Consider the following 22539-nt stretch of genomic DNA (forward strand, 5'->3'; position numbering starts at 1 on the left):
TAAAACCTCATGCAGCAAGTACAGAGAGAAATTCAAATAGACGAAAATTGCTGATAACACCTAAAATTTCTCCATGTGATAGTAAATTGTTCCTTGAATCAGAACATAGCTTCAACCTTGAAATTGCAGGATAATATGAGTGCTATATGTAGGAATATTTTTTTGTACTTATTATTTAGTGTTTAGCATAAAACAGGCTTTTTTTTTGGTCTGTTTTATGTTGCAAATGAGAAATAAATCAATGCACAAATTCCAATTTCTGCAATCAGTTTAGTGAAAGTTGTATTGCTAGCTGGAAATTTGAATGGAAATGGAACCTATAATCAGCAATTAAGCTTTGATTCATTAGTGTTTGCTATAAACTGCCACACTGCAGACATTGTAGCGATATGACTGAAAAATTGTTAAAGCTACGTTAAAAATCCAAATCACACACACACACATTAGTGTTTGCTTACAATGAGTACACATTTTCACCAGCAGAGTGGCTCCATTAACCTGTGCAACCAATCAGGTGAAAGTGGCTTCTTCCCTGCATGCCATTCAAAACATGGTATAGAGTAGAGGTCATATCAGAGACAAAAAACAAATCCTTTCAGCCAAGTAATTTGTTTGGGAATTGTGTACTAATTGTTGTATATAATAGTTGCAATCTTTTAATTCAGTCTAATTAAATTAGATTTTTTGGGGCATGTTTAAATTAACTGGCTGTGTGCATGATGTTGAACACCTTTCAAGTTACACTGAAAGTCTCTTCATGCAATTTTCTTACAGCAAAAAGTTTTATACAATTTATTTATACATAATCCCCAAATTTAGCTGAACAAGAGTTACTGTCCTTTTTCACTCCTAGTAGATCTTCAGCACTTAACATTTTGGTCATACTTAGTTTGAAAATAAACGGAGAATAGCTTCTAGTGGTACATTCATTTGATTTTTAGTCGGAATTCAAAAGAACACTTTTTCAGGACCGCTTTAATTAAGATGACTGAGTTCACAGACTGATTTCAGTTTATCAGGGTTGTGGGTGTTGGCAATAATAGACCTCCTTCTCCACCAAATATTGAACTTGGATAAAGAGATCATGGGCTTATTATTGCTGATGAATATTCAGATTTTCTCCAGATACATGTCATAGACTAAGAAAATTTTGTATTCAATCAGCGGTGTAGAAAATTGCGTATTAACACTGGAAAGGATGATAATGAAGTATTTTTACAGCCCATTCTCTATATATTAGGATTATTTAGGCAAATGCAGATGAAAGTGAGATAAGAATGAGTAATAAGGACCATTCAGATGTTCTGAATTCAGTAAACAAACTCACCACCTTGCAGTGGTCCATAGCATCATTGAGGTGTAAAGCCCAACACTCTAAGACTTGCATTGTAAAGACATCTGCACAGAGACGTAATTATACATGTACTAAATTGAACTATTTCAGTGCATTAAAGATCAGACAAAAGGCCACTAGTGTCTTGCAGATCTGTCCCTTAAAATTTGATGTAGACATGTGGGCATTGTAATTATAATTTAAGAACTTGTTATGTCATAGGGTGGCTGGTATTCCCTATTCAGCTCTAGTATCTAGGTTAATGTGACTTGACAGTTTTGTTTTAGTAGATAGCATGGACAGATCTTTGCTATGATTGTTGATCTATTTAGAGGATTGGAAGATGTAGCTTTTTGTAAGTTGCATTTTCTTTTACTTTAGTATAGATGCAACATCTACAAGAGGACACGTGTGCCAATTTGTGAATGATGCTGCAGACCGCACAAAATCATGCAATGCACGTATGAAATTGGAGGTGTACAATTCTTACCCAAGGCTTTGTCTCTTTGCAACCAGAAATATTGACAGTGGTGAGGAGATTAGATATGACTATGGAGATGGAAAGAACTTGTACTGGCGGAATAAGGTAGCGCATTCATATTTAATTTATCCCCATCCCGCAAATTGTTGAGTGATATATATATATTGGGAAACTTCTTCAAAAGCTCATCATGTCTCTCTATAATTTATTGATACAGTTATGGCATTTTAATAAAGTCTTGTATTCAAGTTTATGACCACAAGACCTTATATAAGTTTCAGGGTCTTTGTCCTCAAAATTTTGTTAAATTAAAACATTTGCACAGTGTATTAATACTTGAGTTGTAAAGTGGTGGTTCTTATCAGGCTTTGGATAATTATGGAATACATATGTACATGTGTACCATTGAAACAAGTAGACAGAATTAACTTGTCCCGAAACAAGATCAATATTGTCCAAGACATAACAAAAGTGTAATTCTCCAACAACATAATGTATTAAATTGATAAACAAAATATGCGACTGATATGCTGGAGTGAACAGATACTATTTGATGTTTGCAATTTCAGATTGGTGTGTGAGTTTTCATCACTGTAATATAAATAAAATAAAATATGTACCATTGCAATTACTAGAGAGTTAACTCCTGATGAAAATAATAGTAAAGATTAAGAGAGTAGTTTTGATAAACCCTTGATTTTGATGTTTGGTCATGTAAACCCCTTGAACATGAAAAGTTGAAAAACTTACATTTGCGTTCACATCTCATTTATTAAAAATCTTGAAGTTTTCTAATATCTGATTTAGTACTATTAAAGTTTCATATTTACCTATTTAATCATTTTGGGATAAGTTGATAACTAACCGTCATTCTAATCCTTCTTTGCATGACACGTTAATTTCTTCAGATAAACATTGTCTTATCCCTGGCCTTATGGCCAGACCAATAGGTTTTTACTTGAAAATTTTCAAACCTAGTTTAGGTCACTATCAGTTAACCAGTCCATGCAAATTACTGATGAAGCATTGTGAATATTGACTTAGCTGTCTGTTTTGATGAGGAAATGCGTGTTCAGTTACAAATGGATCATGGATCCCAAATGCTCATGGAAGTCCAGATCAATGTGTGGTTTGTGTAATAACCTGGCTGTACATGTTCCGATGTTTACTAGGAAACCTTGGACAAATGTTCCTAGGAAAAACCTCGGAGTATTGGTTGCTGACTTTCCTATGTAATAGTCCAAGGACAAATTTTTTTTATACTAATGTCCACGATTTTTACTCTCAAAAGTCTAAGGTTGACCTCGGACTTCTAAAGTTTTTTGTAACCAATACTCTGAGGTTTCCTAGGAATCCTCAGAGATATCCATGGTTTCCAAGCATTCTGAGAATTCATCGGATATATTGTACAAGGATTACTTGTACATAGCATCTGAGGATTCCTCAGACATATTGTCCAAGGAATTCTCAGACAAGACAACTCCCTGACATAAAACATCAGACCAAGAATTGAATCAATATTACAGAATATAAAAATACATTTTATTGTCAGAAAACACTGAAGTGTTTGGTGCATTTTTCCAAAATCATTTTGAAAGGGATTAAACTTCATTGTAACTGTGCTTATTATCAGCTGTCATACGAAAAATGATAATTAAAAATAGTGCCATGCTAAACATCCATGTAATTTTTGCTCAAACTACGTTGTATATTTATAATTATTATTTTTGTAACTAATGTGACAAATAAACAGTGCCATGCAATTTTTCAGAAAACATTTGTACACTAACATTGTAATAGTGCATTATCCTTCTAAACTGGTATTTTAAATTATTATTCCTGTAACTAACAATCAAAAAAAATTGCGAAAAATGTCATGTGACCCTTTAAGCATTGAAGACTTTACTTTAGATTCAGTCATTAGAAAATATATTTTTTACAGTTGTCATGTGTGGTTACAGGGCATTAGAATTGGGACCACTGTGTTAAACTAATGTGATTGTATGAAGTGATTATGAATACTAAGAATTTTTCTAACTGGGGGATTGCAGCATGTATATAGGTTTCGGATCTTTATCTCATATTTTTGTCTCCAAAAATATGTGATCTGTTTGGCACCATGTTGCCTGAACTGAAATGGTACACTGTAAAACCCATATCAATCAGTCAACATTACTAAAGCCAAGTTTTTACTCAAATCCCTGACTTGTAAGTTGTTTTGGTAATGACAAACATTATTCATTTTAATAAACTGTTAAAATAAGTTCTGAATAAATATGTAGAAATCTCTTAGTGCACAGTTAAATCAGACCGAGTCCATTTCCTAGCTAAAAAAATGTTATCAGTCTACATTTCCGAGCTATGTCCAAGCTACAAAATGACTAAGTTCTTATTTCCTATGATTTTCCGAGCCAAAAATAAACATTATCATGTCCAAGGCTTTGTCCAAGGTATTTCCTTCTTTTTTTAAATTATATTTGAGATAATGTCTGAGGGTTGCTGATAAAACCATGGACAAAATATCAGCATTGTCCAAGGTTTTCCAGGTTTTCCTAGGAAAACCATAGAAAAACCTCGGACTTCCAAGGTTTTAGGTCAAAATTCCAAGTATAACCTCTGAAAATGTACAGCTGGTTAGATCTCATTTTCAGATGAGAGGAAGATTGGGGAGTAGGCTATTTTCTTACATATGGGAAGAAGAAAAAAATAAACCCGTCACATGCAAACAAGTTGGAATCCTGAACAATTATTCATACCTTCCTTGCATGAAGACAGATTCTGAGAAAATTTCTGTCAGCAGCAAATCCCCTCCAGGTGCAGCTGGTGGATCAAAACTCACATTTGAGACTGATCTACCTCCCAAGCAATCACAATTAAATGTCTTAAGGACTGATACAAATGAATGTCTTGAATCAAATTTGTGCAAAAAGTTAAAAGGTTAGTCCTTTTCTACATTAATTTTTTGTACACTTTTCATCACAGAACTACAAACAGAGTACCTCAAGAAGCATTCATGATACAGGTGACTTGGATGGTTTTTGTTTGTTTCTGTCTTGTACTTGTTGCATTTCTAAGCATAGCTTGCCAGTTTACTTTTTGAGTTAATTGAATTTGTTGTTAAGTTTTTGCTTTGGATACAAATGGATCGTTGTGTGCATGTTTAAGACTGAAAAATTATTTTATATCAGAGGTGACCTATAATTTTGTTCTTGGCAAGGTTGTAAAGTTGGTTCAAGTAGAACGGCAGCAATAAGTTGATGCAGTTTCTTCCTCGCTCTTCCACAATACCTGGAAGACTATAAAAATCTATCATGAAATGCAGATAGTGAAATGTATTGTTTGACATAGTCTTTTCAGTGGCTTAGTTTTTCCTGCTTTTTTGTCAGACTGCATATTTTCCCATACTTTTTTCAAAATGACCCTTCCATCCCAGTTTTGGTATGATTAAATTGGCTGTTAAGAACCTGTTTTGATTGAAAGTTATGAACATAGTTCAAATGAGGGTTTCATTACTCTCAGCTGTTAACAAAATTTGCTATTCTTGATAAAAAAATATCCCTATTTTCCACTATAATTTCTCTATTTTATTTTAAAACAACCCCCCTTTATCCCTTTTATTTCGCAAAGGGTTGCTGGAAAGACTTTATGCATGTTAAGAATGTCGTATTTAGGCTCCAAGAGAATACTGTCCATCAAGAAATGTAGGTAATATGATTTACTGACTGCAAGCATCTGACCAATCAGATGCAAGTTTTGAAATGAGCACGAGTTCAAGCATGATGATGATTTATAATCTTGAGGCCTAATGACAAATTTACATTCTGTCTCACCTATCTGAACTCTTATACATAACATTATGAATTTTATTAATATTTCATATTACTGTTTTGAAAGATCATATCTGATAAACACTCTACAATGGAGGTACCATTTTTGTCCATGTTGACAAGTGTGACATTCATATTTTCAGATGATGACTTGGATAAAGATATTGACTTGGACCCTTTTGATTTAAACTCCAGTCAAGGTATTTTTTAAATGATATTCTGGTGTATTTTCAACAATACATGTCTGTTTCTAAAGTTAATTTAATAAGTGTTTAATTTGCTAGTTAAATTGTTAGTAAGAACAAATATAATAGTCACATTTTCCATCACAACATGACATCATATATTTTGTCAGCATACTTTGCAATCTTCTGTTTCAGTTGGGTCTCTGTGTTATATTGCTTATGTTTATATATATCTGACCCGTTGGGTCTTCTTCTTGACCTGCTGGGGTCTCTGCTGCTACTGACCAGAGGCTTATCTTCTGGCTTCAAGGTGAGGGAGTTCAGTAGTTAAATATTTAAAGCACTAAGTCATTCTGGCAAACAACTGTTTATATCCAGATATTCACATACTAAAGTTCTGTCACTTATCCAAGTTCTACACTACAGTTTAGCTACATGGTTTCTTGATATAGTTGTCCAATCTCATAATATCTATCACTCCACTATATCTATTAGGTATTCTATCTCTTTTATCAAGTTCCCATCTTGTATATATCTATATCTTGTAAGTCCTTTTATGAAATTTCTCTATTAAGTTCCCATTTTCTATTTCAGATCTATTCTCTGTCTGGCATCCATATATATATATATACTATATCATATACCAACACCCACTTCCCCTGCATATAGAATATGATTGGCTAACCCTTACTTTCCCCCAGTGACCAACATCTTTATATATCACCCAGTTAACCCAGATTTGTCATGATGATGATGCTGACCCATTTCCAGTTTTGTCATAGCTTCCTGAATTCCACAAACTTTTCCAAATTCTCACTTATAAATTGTTCAGTAGAAACCAGATACTGGTAACTGGTTAATGTTTTTTTCCTGTCCATTCAAACTTGTATGTTTTACCTTTTTCCCCACACTAAACATTCTTTGGTCATATACCTATCAGTTTCTGGTAAAGGGCAGAAGGTACTTGTATCATTTTTCATTTGGTTGCTTTCAGGGGAACGTATATATCATGACAATATCTTAATTTTGGCCACTGATACTTTAGGAGATGTATATTGCAAATCACTTTGGTGACCTGTACTTGCTTTAGCAGCTTAAATAATCTGTACAGACAGCCACACAGGCATCAGTATGCTATTGTACTTAAATGACAAGTATGAGCAGCCACATACAATAATATGCCGACAATCTTAAATGACTAGTACAGAGAGCCACACAGGCATTTATATGCCCATGAACTTAGACGAAGAGAATGAGGATCAAGCTGAAGTTTTAGAAATCTTTGTTTTGGCCTGATAGTTTCATTTTTTGTTCTTGAAGGCTAAAAACTCGGTGTTGGGATATTCATGGGTACTTTTCTATTTAAATGCTTGTGTAGTAATACTGTCTTAGCTGTTTTCGCTCTTCAAACAAATGTATCTGAAATATCAGTTAAACTCTTAGCAAGACACCCATTTTATGTCTGACATGTTTTAGGAGTAACAAGCAGGGCAATTGATGTACAAGGTGATGGTAAATGACATGATTGGCCTTGTTATTTCTACTAATAATGGACAAAAAAAGAACAGTTCCAAAAAGCAAACATCACAACTTGTTGACATTAAAGTACTTGGAATGCTAGTGAAATACCTACCAGATGTTGACAGAATTGGTTGTAGTTAAATGTTATTATAGAGTCTCGATAAAGTCTGTTGAAACTGGAAATTACAACAAATTCACTAGTACTTTATTGTTAGTAACTTGATGATCCTAAACATTTTTGCATATTCAATATAAACTGCAAAGTAATTCCAGATTTTTTTTAATGTCTTGGTAAAGATTCTATATCACTTAACTTCAAGTTTAGAGTTTTCAGAGGTCTGATATTAGTGTCTTTTTCTCTGATTATGATGAATCAATGTTAGAACCACAATGCCATATATTCACATTAACTACCATTTTGGCTACAGTGTAATCATATCCATGTTCAGTAGCAAAATATATTTATGAATATACAAGCTGCACCTGTCCATTATTGGCAGATGACGTTTCAGTTTTGACCATATAAGACAAATGTTAGAAATGTCCTATTGATTTAACCCAAGAGAGGACTTGTGTCCTGTACTCTTATAATTCCAACAAATTAAATGTTATGTCCAACCAGCTGCTTATATTCCCATCCAGTTTTTGTAAAATGTTCTTTGCTTTGTGCGAATGTTAAGTGAATGTGGATTGGGTGTGTGTAAGGCTGACTTTGACAACATTAAATTCATTTACATCAGACTTTTAGTATCGATTGTTTTCTTATATTCTGAAGTAGCACAATATCAAGATCTAATACTTTCTTGAACTTCTCATTTTCTAGTGTTATGCAACCAGAATGAAACTGCTAGAAGCAGTGAAAAACAGCCACAGATTATACTTCCAGCAGATACTGAATACAAGGGGGTAGAAGATGAATCTTCAGAAGATGACAGGTCAGGTGACAACTCTGGTATAGATACAAATGGTAAGGGATAGTTCACATGGGGGGAGGGTATAGGCATCATTTTGTTTACATATTCACAAGTATGTCTGTTAAGGAATATTGTACAGTGATTCATACAACATTGAGTGTTAAACTTGTCCATGCTTCTGTATTGCTTTTCATTTTAATAGCGTTTGAAAAACAACCAGTTTTAACCAGATTTGTTGGGGAGTTTTAGGACAATATCTAGGCCAGGTTCTGATATAAACATTTGTATAATATATTTTACTAATATTTTTGGTTCGTGTTTGACTTTAATACATAAAAATAACTCGGTTTCCAATGGAAAACTTTTGAAACACTTCAATAAATTTAGTCAGGTTTGATATAGAGTTTTATTAGAGTAATATCAGTCAGGTTCTGTTATCGTCGATATATTTTATTTGGAAAGGTTGAGCCTGCTTATTGGAAGTGAAACATAGTGCTCTCTTTTGTGTCATTTGTCCATCCTTTTAATCAGTGTTTAATCAACTGATCCAATGAAGATTATCAATTTTTACTTGCATTTGAAGTAATGCCACCTGTAGGCTTTTGTCCTTGTGTCGTGAATTTGACTTATAATTGTGTAAGAAGAAGCCCATACAAGAGATTGGCTTCCTGGATCCAGAGAAGGCCCTAGCACCTGGTTTGTTAGAAAATCCTTCCCCATTTCCAGTTTCTTTGTAAAATGTTTTTGGATTGAGTGGATGTTAAGTAGATGGGGAGGATATAAAAAGACAATTTAAAGTTAGTTAATTATATCAGTTTTTGTTGAAAGTGATTTTATTCTTATTCTTTTATTCCAAGATCTAATACTTCATTGTATGTGAACTTCTGTACTGATAATTTCAGTTTACAGAGTTGGGTCAAGTGACAACTGTATGTACAGATATGAATAGTAAAGGACGCTTTATAGTACCTAACTTAAAATGTATGTATTTTATGGGAAACATTCTTGTATATTACTAGCCCTAAGAATTCAGCCAAATTCAGATAGATTTGTGTGTACGTGGTTTATCACAAGGCATATAGTATTTGGTTTGTCCTTCTGTTGGTGATCTTATGGGGGGTGGTATTAAATGTGTCCTAATTTTGTTTTTACACAATTATGTCTTGTTGAGAAATGTCGTAAAATGATTTTTAAAATTCATGTGTTAACACTGCGTGCTTTTATTCGGGGGGGGGGGGGGGGGGCATCTAATCTAAAGCAAAGACATCCCTCAAATTTGCTTAGAACAGTGTAACAAAAAAGCCTTAAAATCCAGGAGCATAATTGGGATTGGATTCTGAGATAAGTCCTAGAACTGGTTAACAGCTTTCCAGTTTAAAATTTCTGAATAATAACATCAATTTTAATATTTTTTCTACTGTAGGAGTTGCATCAGATTCAAATATTTTCTTCCTTCTTTGTTAGTAAATCAATGACACTGTTCCTAATGGTTATTATTGGTCTTCTTTTAAGCTTCCATTCTCAAATGGTTTACATATTTAGCTCGAATTTTTCTTAATATTTGATAGACAGTGATGCTGGTGATCCTACATGGTTCCCTTCAGATGATGGTCAAGGCAGTTACAGTGTTGACAGTTGGGAAGAGTTTCCAGCTCTAAACGGTGACAAACACTTTATAAAAATACAATTTGATAAGTGATAATATACAGCTGCCATCATTTCCTCTCCTTACTCCAGATAACTAGCCAGGAAGTCTTTTAAAAGCTATTTTATGGTTTCACAGAGTTGAGACAAAGTTAATCGTTCTGTTAAGTTGCCATCCAGATCTGCAAGTGAACACATTGTTAGGTTTTTAGGTTAAAGTTATTTCAATTTTCATAGCTTCAAAACCCTTCAAGCGATTGTTTGAGTTGACTTCACACTCGGACCTTTCAAAAGGTAAAGCAGGTATAGCTTGCAATTATTATTGACACGTTGAACTATATACATGTGTACATTTGATAGGTATGTGGTGAGTTTGCACATGCATTGATAGGACAAGGTGAATGTCATTTAGAATCTTTGTTAAGTGGGTTAAAAGTTTGCGAATGAAAATTCTCATGGTTCATGATGGCTTTTGAGCAGGCAACACAATTCATGTTGTACAAAAATATCAGGGACAAGTTAGTTTAAAAAAATCAAATCTCCAACCTAAGTTAAATTTCAGAATCACAATATGGCACGCTGAAATCTCGATAATACAGCATAATATTCCAAAAGTTGGCTATGTCAGAACTGTGGACCACAAATTTGCTCAGTGTTATAACAACATGCTGATGTGACTGATATTAGTTCATCTGTTTACAGGAATGTACACATGTAAGGAGTGGGAGTTTCCGAAAATCAATGAAGAACCATCTCATTTGAAATATCCAGTTGATGTTAAGTGCAAAGAGATTGTTAATGATGACTCAGATGATAACTGTAGTACCATAATCAGTGGTATGGGATTCTCCAACCAATGCAGTGAAGATCTGTCTCATTTGAAATATCCAGTTGATGTTCAGAGCAAAGAGATGGTTAATGACAATTCAGATGACCACTGTACTACCATATTCAGTGGTATGGGATTCTCCAATCAGAGCAGTGAAGAGCAGTCTCATTTGAAATATCCAGTAGATGCTCAGAGCAAAGACATGGTTAATGACAATTCAGATGATGACTGTAGTACCGTAATCAGCGGTATGGGATTCTCTAACCAACCTGGAATCATAATTCAGACCACAAATACTGATGAATCCAAAAAGCAGAAATGGGACAAAAAACATGCTTGCAGTTTCTGTGGTAAATTAATTGGGAAGATTGCACGTCATTATGAAGCATGTCATTCAGATGAACAGGAGGTTGTAAGCATCCTTTTGCTTCCAAAGAATTCACAGGAGCGTAGACGAGGTTGGAATGTGCTGTGCAACGAAGGTGACTTTAAACATAACTTAGATGTGTATAAAAAAGGTGAAGGAGTATTGATTCCTAAATATAGACCATCAAATTGTGCTTTGCCTGGCAGAAAACGTGATGCATCTGAGCTTGTTCCTTGTCCTTCTTGCAAAGGTTTATATTGCGAAAAGGAACTGGCAGAGCATCAGAAACAGTATTGCATTACCAAATCTTCAAGGAGTTTAAAGAAGAAAAGAAGTGCTGTGAAGGAAGGGAAATTATTGCTTCCTATTCCTAAAAATATGACAGAAACATTTTACTCTAATGTGATCAACAGTATGAAAAATGATGAAATCTCAAAAATAGTGAAAAATGACCTTCTCATAATTAACTATGGCCAACGCCTTTGGAACAAAAAGGATATTGAAGAGCACACAGCAAATTTTGTTTCAAACAAAATGCGGGAACTTGGTCGATTTTTGAAAGAGGTGAAGAAAATGGTAGGTGTTAGAACTTTAGAAGAATGTTTTGATTCTAGTCAATTTGAATCAGTCACGAAGAGTGTGAAAAAAATGGCAGAATATAGTGAAAAAACTAACGCATATAGAAAACCTAGCGTTGCATTGAAGCTTGGATATTCCCTGAAGAAGTGTGCCCAAATAATTCGAAGTGAGGGGCTAAAAGAGAAAAATCAGCAGAAAGTGGAAAAAGGAAATACATTTGTCCAGTTGTATGAAAGTGATTGGGGAGATCTTGTTTCATGTACAGCTCGTCAAAGTCTGGAAAGCAAGAAATTTAATAATCCTTTAACCATCCCATTCTGTGGAGATGTGAAGGAACTTTATGATTATGTAAAGAAAACTAGTACAGACCTCAGAGAGGAAATCAAGAGCAATACAGATGTTTATGCTAGTTTAGCCAAAGTAACCCTATGTGAAATCAACCTTTTTAACAGAAAAAGGGGAGGAGAAGTGCAGAGAATGAAAGTGTCAGAGTTTGAAAGAGCAGGTGAAGTATCATGCGCACCACTTAATGAAGAGGTCAGGACATCATTATCCGACATAGAACAAAGACTTTGTGATAGTCTGATGAGAGTTGAAGTGAGGGGTAAATTTGGAAAAAGAGTTGCCATCCTTCTGACTCCAAACATGATTGAAAATATAAGAACTCTTCTCAAATATAGAAAGGCAGCAAATGTTGACCAGTCCGAGTACTTGTTTGCAAGGCCAGGTAATGCCCAACATCCTTACAGAGGTCCAGATGTATTACGAGAACTGTGTAACAACTGTAACCTTGAGTATCCGGATGCAATAACATGGACAGGACTTAGAAAACATGTAGCAACCATTGCACAGGTTATGGAAATTACTGAAAGTATGCAAGATCAGCTTGCTGGATTTCTTGGCCATGATATACGCATTCATAGAGACTTTTACCGATTACCCTTGTCAGTCTTGCAGAAATCAAAGGTGGCCCAAGTTCTCATGAAGGCCAGCTCCCAAGAAGACTTAAAGGAATTGGAAAAGAGTCCAAAGGAGTGGAAAATTGAAACTGGTGGTAGGTAAAATTTTAGTTTTTCTGGCTGTAAGGCAAAGTGGGTTTATCGGTGACTGTGTCTGTTGTACTGTGAATGTTCATCTTTCAACTATTGCTTGTTACTTCTGTCCATATTCGGATCAGATTTCAGTCAGATATGGAATATGGGTTTATTTCGTCAGATTGAACCTGATTAAATGACTTGATTACACTTCGTAAGCCATATTCCTGATCCGATTTTGTTGAAACTTGGACGACATGCTTATATCTTTTAAGATCTCTGAAGAGTTCATTAATAAACGAGGTTAACAGTTTTTACCTCTGAATGCTATTTATCTTTAAAATTTGGAACATATCCTTATATCAAGTTCTTGCTTTGATGCGTTAGATGCACCCATATCAATAAGTTCATGTTGCATCTGTATTTTAATTTGGTTTGTCTACCTTTTCTACGTTGCATTGCGAAATACCTGCTGAAATGAGGGTTGACCAGTATGCAGTCTGTTTTTGTCCATCCAACATGAACACTGGATTCATATTTAATATACTTGTTTGGAACAAAGTCACTCACTGGTATCTCATTTAACACTTTTCCAGTTCCTATAATCTGATATACATAATAACTTTAAAAATAAATTGCTTTCATTTCTGTGATAAGCCAGATAAATGTCAGAGAAAGTGGCAACATTTGTCATGTTTGTCAACAAAGCACTATTAAGTAATGTGTAATTGCTAAATAAGACGCAGATCTGATATGGAAATGCTTATAGTGCATCCTTTTCGTGTTTAACAAGGTAATCAAGCAGTATTTCTTGGGGCAAAATTTGGTGCCTACCAATCAAATTCTAGCAGTTTAGCATTAATACATTTCAATTCTATTTCAGATTGTACCCCCTGTTAACTTCAATAATTAATAATGTTCTGAAGGATTAGATTTTAATTGTTAAATAGTTTTACAAACAAGTAAGATAGGATATGACACCAAATCTGGCAAGACTTTCAGTGACAGATTAAAAACATTAAACAGACCCTGCCAACCCTTATGATTTTGCCTTAAGTCTTACGAAAATGACCCTTCAAATACGGACTTGTGGAATAAAAGCAAGAACTACAGAAAAATGATTGTTGCTCAAAAATCTGGATAATTGGTTCATCTGCGTTTGAATTAGAATTAGAGGAATATGGGAACCAGACTAACTTTACTGCAGTACCTCAGACACTTTAAACTGCACATTTTTTTCATGATATGATTGCTGTTGTCATGGGAAATGGAAAATAATTCCAGGAATTATGTCAAGTTGAGATACAGCAACAGCCCATTGAGCTGCATCGGGTTTGGAACTGAAGTTTGTGCAACTGTACTAATGGTAAATAAGGTCTACTTTACAAAATTTTTAGTTGAACATAATGTTTACCAGTAGTAGTTTGTGATATTTTGTTATACCTTACTGAAAACTGGTTAAACTTACAGAAAAAATAAACTGCCTTACTGAGATGGTCTCATCAGGGTTGGCAGGTGGGATACTAGTTAGACAATTGGGAAGCATCTATTTATCTACCAACATATTTATAAATGTCTGAATTTGAAGTTTTACAATTTTTCATTAGGCCTAAACTGCTAAGGGAGGAAAATATTTCTTTCTGATTTCCAGATCAACCCTATTTTTCCCCTGCTGTTGCTATACATGTTTCCAACTATGACAAAAAGAAAATGAAAAAATTCTGGACTTTCTGAATGTTGTGACCATTTTTAAGAATGTGCATGTCAAACTATATACAGTATCATGTTCAATAATAATGACAAGTTCTTTAACCAAAAGGTTTAAAACAGATCATTCATCAGTTATTGGTAAATGTCAGGGGTTTGGTGTGGTGTGAAAATTCATGGTTTTCAACCATAACAAGAGTGGGGGTAGTGGAGGCTTTGTGTGATAATTGGGCCTTAGGGGCCGTCCATTTAGTACATACACATGGTGGGGGCAAGGAGGGTTAACTCAAATGCATATGCCTGCGTATAGGGTGGGGGTCTACTGATAATGTACATACGCATAGGAAACTTGAGTGGTGACACCTTGATGATAATTTGTCTAATACGTAAACTGTTCAATTGGGTTCAGTTGGCATTTGAATTTTAGCAGACACTAGACAAACTTTTTTAAAGGTACGAAGCTTATTTCTTTGATGCAGCCAGACATTCAACATCTGTGGACTGTTTTATTAAACACATTAATATCATCAATTCTTGATCGTTTCTGAATGGATTAAATATAGGCTGTTCTGTAGAATTAGGGGGGCAGTGCATCAAGCGTATGCAGGTGGGGGTGTGTAAAAAAGTATGCATGTGTACATGGAGGGGGAGGGGTTAAGCTTTTGCCAGATTTTTGCATACGTACTAAATGGATGGCCCCTTATGGGAAAGATTAATAGCGGATTGCAGTTGGAAATAACATGTCAGCCCAAGTACCATCCATTCCAATGCTGATCCCTTCAGTTATGACCCATGTCCCTATGAATGAAATGAGGGAATGATTTTTACTGGCCCTTGGTGGCAGATAGGTCTAAAGTTATACTGGCTGCCATATATAGCCTATCTTATGCTGAGAAATAGCATTAAACCCCAAAGCAACAACACACCTTTACTGATTGACTGGCCTAAGTTTTAATTTTGTGTTTGTATGAAACAGGAAACATGTTTTAATCTTATGAACATTGCAAAAATGAAACCAGTTGTTTATGAATTAACATAGCTTCTCGGTGAGTGTTGCAGGTAGAATTTAAATTACAATGATCCCTCAGGGGGCTGAGTGGTCTAAAGTGCTCTCCTTTACTGATCCCTGCCACCACACCTCTGTCCACATGGGATCAAGGATCGACCTTGGCCAATGCAAGTCAGTGAGAAAACTTTTCATTAGCTTCTCATGGGGTATGTGGTTCTTGCAGGGGTTTCCCCAGGTTCATCCTTCACCAGTTATACTGGCCACCATGTATAGTCTATCATGTGCTGAAAATGGCACTCACCCCTCCCCCCAAAAAAACCCTCCTAATATAAAGAATGATCCTTATTTTTAAGGTCACCGTGGGATATTTTAATTCATACCAATCATAATTTAATAGTAACAAGAAGAATTAAATAATGCAAGTCTGTCATTTGTATCTTATATCATGAAAATTATTTTGTCAGATATTATTGTGCCAGAAGAAGAAAATGGAGATATTGCAAAAGAAGAAATTAAAACAGGAAATGGGCCAACAGAGCAAGGGGAAATCTCAGATGAACTTAAAGAGAATGCAGAAATTCCAGGTAAAATGTGATGATAATATAAAAATATTGACATTGATAATTTTTAAACTCATTAATAAGGATAGAACTTTGTGATGTCATGGTTAAGGGTTTGGCGATAGACATACTTGAAGATTGATTGGTAAAATCAGATGAGCAAATCATGGATTGCAATTTTCATAATCTGTTATAAATGACTGTGGTAGTATTGGTTCTTGGGATATACTGTTCAGATTTGCCATTATTTTTCAATGTGTACACAGCACAGAAGTGAAATTAATGTTAATTTTTTGCATTAAAAATGTAATTAAAAATATGTAGCTTCTGTCACTAGAATCAACCAATAGATTTGTGAGATAATGTTGACTGGATAAACTTCAAATATCATTAAAAGCTGATGACTTTAATAATTTGTGTAATGTGTTTCTATTTAATGAAATTTCTCCAGGGTATATATGTAGATAAATACTTTCTCCATTTATCAATTTATGTTTATGTATAGTTGAAAGTTACAAAAAGTGGGGCAGATGACATATCCAACAAAACAGCTAGTTTACACTTTATCAGCTCTAATTTCACAATCTATTTTTAAATAAATATGAACTTATAAAATTATTCTGATTTTTGTAATGTAAAGCCATTACCAAAGTCTCTGCACTGAGAAGACCTCTGATGCGTGTATTGTTTTGGTAATGAGGATTGTTTTGCTTCCATTCTATTGTACAGTTGTTGTTTTGGGTCTAATGCCTATTTTCAATGCATGATATGCTATACATGGCAGTCATTATAACTGATAGAGGAAGAGCCCCCAAAACCCCTGGTAAGAACCACCAAGTCACTGGAAGCAACTGACATTGGCTGGACTTGAGATTGAGTCTCAAAGGTGAGATGGCAGTGATTGGTAAAGTTGAGTATTTTAGACCCCAGGCCCCACTTTCATTCTGCATTTTGTTACTTAAAATAGAGAAGCTGCCAGGGTACATGAGTGTGCAAATTGTGCAAAAATTTGTGTGAATTTGAAAGCAGTGAAGCGCAAGAACTCCCGCAAATTAGCTCAAGGGTCATGTGTATACTCAGCATGGTATAGAATTTTATTCATCTTCTAACCCTTGAAGCATTCCACAAAATATATGTTGTGCTGCTGGTCAAGATCTTGTATGCTTACTTACCAATGTTGTTTTTCAGGTAGGTAACTATTACACATCTGGGTACTTCAGCTTGACATGAAGGGTGTTAAGCTTAATTTAATAGGTACATTAGGCTTTGGAACAAGCATTTTGCTATAGTTTTAACTTTGCATTCATCAAGGCAGTTATACAGATTCTTGTTTAAAATATGGGCCACCTAGACAACCCCACATGGCGGACTATCAATATGGTTCATCATTAGGTGATGATTTCCTTTTTGCAAATAGTGGCTGAAGTTGGTGATGATGACAATGATTTTGAAAGTTTGAAGTATTTCATAACAGAGAATGTGTTACTGGAAATGATGTTGTATCAAGACAAATGTACGTTTGGTTTGGTGTTGTTGGTTTTAACACCATTTCAAGCATATGACAGGCTATACGTGGCAGTCAGTATATTTGGTGGAAGAAGAACCACCAACCCATGGAAAGCTACACATGTTGGTCAAGCCAAAAGTTGAACCCATGCGGACAAATGTGGATGAGCTGTAAAGAGGAGCATTTAGGTCAATGAGCCATCTGGAGCTCCCAACCAAAAGTGCTTCCATGAGAATGGTGTAGAGGTATCAGAACAGGTCCATGTTGTTGTATTACTTACTGGTATTTTAAAACTCCTATCCAGTATTACTTTAATGTTACCTTTTTAAGCCGATTTCCAACACTTCTGATGGTTAAAGTTAAAATAAATTAGTTTGTCCATGTAATTAAACTTGCCCCCCCCCCCCCATTATCTTCTGCAGATATTTTGTTGTGGCATGTGTGGCACCAGTTGTAGAGGATATGAATCTTAGTTGCTGTTTCCTCAGGTTAGTAGAGCATCATTCCCTTGGTGGAATTTTGTTTAAAGTTTTTCCTTAGTCTTATCAACATAATTATTTTGATATCTCAGAAATCATCTTATATTTTTCAGTTCTTGAATCTAGAAAGATATGTACCAGCACTATACCAGTTGCAGTATCGACAAAGAGACATAAAATCACCAAATCAAGAACTCGACGAAGACCTTGGACAAGTCAAGAAAGGAATGCTGTGCTCCAACACTTGGGTTGCTTCATCAGGATGCTCAAAGTGCCTAGGCAAGAAGATGTACTTAATGTTCTTGCAAAAGAACCATGCCTTGGATCAAGATCATGGCGAAATATTAAGGACTTTGTTTACTATCAGATACAAAGGGCCAAAATAAATATGAAGTTGTAATGTCATTTGCACAGCAAGTGATTATTTGTCTTTTAAGTTAAAATTGACAGTAAGTCACATTCACATTTATTTAAAAACCTATTTATTGCTGCATGTTAACTTGGCTGTTAGTTTTGAAAAGGGGCCCCGAGTGGCCGAGTGGTCTAAAGCGCTCTCCGTTACGGATCACTGCCATCTCACCTCTGTCTGCGTGGGTTCGAGTCTCGGATTCGGCCAATGTGGGTATGTGAGAAAGCTTGCCAGTAGCTTCTCGTGGGTCGGTGGTTCTTTCCGGGGTTTTCCCGGGTTCTTCCTCCACCATTAATACTGGCCGCCATGTATGGCCTATCGTGTGCTGAAAAGTGGCGTTAAACCCAACAACAACAACAGTTTTGAAAACTCTAAAAAAAAACAATGTGGAAATCTTGTGTATAATTAGAGACATCATTTTAGTTTCTATTGATATGTGAGCTTTTTGATAATTTGGTAGCAGTTTTGAATGAATTTTGTTACTGACATTTTTAAATCAGTTCACAAACAAAATAAAATCACTGGAAATGGATCTAAAACTTGTTTTGTCAAAGTTTATCCATCTTGAAAAGTAATTGCACCACCATCACTGCAATGATGTGCCCAGCAGCTGAAGCAAAAGTTTCAGTTTTGACATAATCTAAGGTGATTCCCATGATGATGAAGACGTAAGCCATTACATAATATGTGTGGCAAACATGACAGCGCTGTGGATAAAAACACATACACACATAATCAGATTTTGGAGATAATTTTTTTTTTTGTTCATTTTAATTTTGTCAGTAGGAGATGGGATGTCCAGCACAACCATATTAATGTTTCTGCAACTGTGCAGTTGTGTATATTTGAAATCATTAAAATCTATGTTGGAAATTAAAAATTAATAAAATTAATCCATAAACAACAACATGAAATATTTGTATTTATACTAAGTAGTTTGAATATATTTATAATAACGGGTATTTAGATTTTAGCTCTACTAGTCATAGACCAAGAGAGCTAACTAGATTGTCTGTTATCTTCTGTCTGTTAAGCACAAGTTTGTCAACAAGATCCCTAAACGTGTAATAGCCATGAAACATTACATGCAGTCATCCCTAAGTCTAGTTGGTCCTAAATGAAAATGGTACTGCTGAGGCATGACCATCTTGAAAATCTTGTTGCAACTTAACCCGAATGGATGGTCAATATATCAATACGGGGATTTCACTAAAAAAAACTTACGTCTTGAATGAAAATCATGCATGTCTACTGTCCCATTTGGCAGTCATCTTGAAAATCTTGTTGCTACTCAAGAAACGAAAATTTACATAAACTTTATACATAAGGAACTTGTATGATGTCTAGGTAGTCATAACGAAGACAGTTCTGTTTCTTTTTATTGCTACTTCTGAACATCACCATGGGGTTTTTACTATAGGACATTGTATGATGTTGACTTGGTCCTAAATCTAAATTGTGTCAAACTGACATCCAATTTAGCCACAAACATGAGTCATCTTTAGTCGTATCAACATGGTATTTTCACAAAAGGAATTGTTTCAGTATCTAGTTGCATTGTTAAGAAAATTTTGAAGATCTGACATACACTATGCCCACCACAGTGGCCAGTTTGAAAATATTTGTGTCCTTATTACTCCTTGATGCAAAGCCATGCAAACATTTGGTTATTACCAGGTCATTTTGTATATGGTGCTAAATGAAAATGGTGCATATCTGTTATCCACTATCTTGTTATTGCGACTCCTCGGTAAATAGAAAGTCGTTTTGACTGGGCGTGTGTGTGACAAGATTAATTATAATATCTATTTGTCCTTATTGAAAATGTGCTGATCTGGCTTCAAATATGGCCATCATGATAGCCATCTTGAAAATCGTATCCTTACTCCTCCTAAATGGAATCTCTTATGGGGTTTCTCATCAGAAGAAATCTTACAAAATTTAGTTAGGCCTGAATGTAAATTATGTTGGTATGATATCAATATGAAAACTTTGTAAATACTGTTATCACTACTACAGAAGAATTGATATCCACATAGGGTTTTCATCAAAAGACTTTTTACGATATCGCTACATGCCAACCATTGCATTTTATGCTTGCTTGTATATGGCTATGCTTTTTTCTGTACATTAGAAAATAAAATAAATGTAAAGCAATAACAAGTTGTTTTTATCATTTTTATTATCATCTTTTTAATTCCACTCATATATTATTTGGAATTTGTCATGGTGGCACAAAGCATTCTCAATAGAATAAGTAAACTGTACTAGGTGACAATCGACGATAAAACTATTAGAATGGCTGAGTTTGAAATTGTGCTAGTCAAAATGGAAAACCATCAGCTCCGAGCATAGACACAGAAGCGGGGCATTAGCGACCAAAAACCAGTACAATGCTTTTAAATGGCTGTACTGAAGCTCCTTATACGAATTTCACTTACAAGGCTACACTCGTATAGTTGTGGGATTTGGAAAAATAATCATCAGTTGTGTGGTTTCATAATTGTTTATTTGGTTACTGAATTAGGTTAATGTCTTCCATCCCACACGACTTAGCATGGGGACCTTTTGGTAACGTTGCTTCACAGGCTCGCACGCACTCGTGTAAATCATGTAATCGAGTGTGATTCGAGCATAGTCATGGGATAACAGAAGACTTTGACCTATATCAGGAACAAAGGTTCAAAAGTCCCATAATGATGCAACTCACGCGATCTTATGGGTGGTTTAGAACTAGTGCTTGACTAGAGAAAAGGTACATTATTGATAGGCATTGTAAAGTATTTTCATATCTTGCCTTGTCTGACCCTTTGTCAAACATAGGAACAAAAGTGTTGCATTTTGCAAATGTTTCGGCTTTTGGGGAAGGTATATATTCATTACATCTCGTATGGTCCACAAGTCCTGACTTTAACACAAATTGTACACCTTTGATTACAGAAGTGTTCTCTGACTCGTGCTTGTGAAATAGCGTGCAAAAGATCACGTTCACATTCAATGTTTTCTCACTATATCAGAGCGATGAGAACAGATTTGATCATATACAGTTGAAATATTTTGACTCCTTCAGGTTCAAATTTTCATCCCGATCACATTTCTTTCCCATATCCATGGTGGTTAATGCTGTTTTGGATGTTATTAATTGCTAAATAGTTGATCAGTCGCGATTTATAACTATCAAATTTATTTTATTGGACTTTTTTTGTTCGTTCGTTTTACTACTGAATAATAAATGAACAAACTCGTGTGTTCTGGTTACTTGACAATTTTACATTCTTATTGTTCTATCCGTAAAAATACTTCTGTTTTAATCGAAGCTGCAATGGTATTGTTATAAATATATAATATAAAGCTAGATATGCACCGTCAATCGATTTAGTTGATAAAAGACGATTGATGACGTTTGGCTAGGTAGGATATGCCAGCAGTTTAAAATAGAGACTCTGATGCCTGAAATAGTTTGTTTGAGTGTAGATCACATCAAAAGAAAACAAAAAGTACATTATTAGCAACAAACGGCTAAAGCAAAAAATTAAAAATATTGAATTATAATTTTTATGGAAATGTGTTGAAACTGGGTAAGAAAGGGTATTTTTTTACATAAAAAAACATAAGTAAATTCACTGATGAATGTTGGTGCAGACTTCAACATAATTTGTTGAGATATTAAAAAGATCTTAAAATAAAAAGCCTAAATTTGATATGATCTTCTGATTAATACTTGAAAAACCTATAAATGTTGCCATATTTGGCTGTCTCTTGTAATCCATGTAGCAGTGATATTTGAGTAGAAAGTGAAATTCATTATCGTATTACAAAAACGCCATGTTCAATTTTCTAATTGTACTGCACGCGCATCTTCATGTTTCAACAGGGCGTATATGAGATGATGCTCTGAATTTAGTTCACAGGCTTACCCAGAAATAAATGGGGGATGGGTGGGGTTAAAAAAACAAGTAGGCAAACTCACTGGGATAGAACCCTCACATTTTGAGCGTTTTTAGGTCATAATTTGAACCATCTAATTGTAATAAAAACCTGCTCTTTGGGACGAAAGGCGGACTTTTAACACATTATGGCAGCCAACTTTTGATATCGGAAACAGCCGACCTTTGGATTACGAGTATGACATTCTACCAGCTGATCTGCCATTA

At 34.9% G+C, this 22539-nt stretch overlaps 1 protein-coding gene across 1 annotated transcript in view; it reads left to right on the top strand.

The window, feature by feature from the left end:
• Positions 1-19898, top strand: part of LOC149788734 (uncharacterized) — a 33597-nt gene extending 13699 nt beyond the window's left edge. The window contains exons 5-11 of the mRNA XM_089973545.1: positions 1715-1919; positions 5709-5841; positions 8171-8314; positions 9830-9922; positions 10608-12734; positions 15895-16014; positions 18090-19898. Of these exons, the coding sequence (XP_089829671.1) occupies positions 1715-1919; positions 5709-5841; positions 8171-8314; positions 9830-9922; positions 10608-12734; positions 15895-16014; positions 18090-18376 (3109 nt within the window). The 3' untranslated portion in view covers positions 18377-19898. The remainder of the gene's footprint in view (positions 1-1714; positions 1920-5708; positions 5842-8170; positions 8315-9829; positions 9923-10607; positions 12735-15894; positions 16015-18089) is intronic.
• Positions 19899-22539: the final 2641 nt, after the last annotated feature.

This window comes from Sinohyriopsis cumingii, chromosome 11 (assembly GCF_028554795.1).
Source record: "Sinohyriopsis cumingii isolate HCF-2022 chromosome 11, ASM2855479v2, whole genome shotgun sequence".
Lineage (NCBI taxonomy): Eukaryota > Metazoa > Mollusca > Bivalvia > Unionida > Unionidae > Sinohyriopsis > Sinohyriopsis cumingii.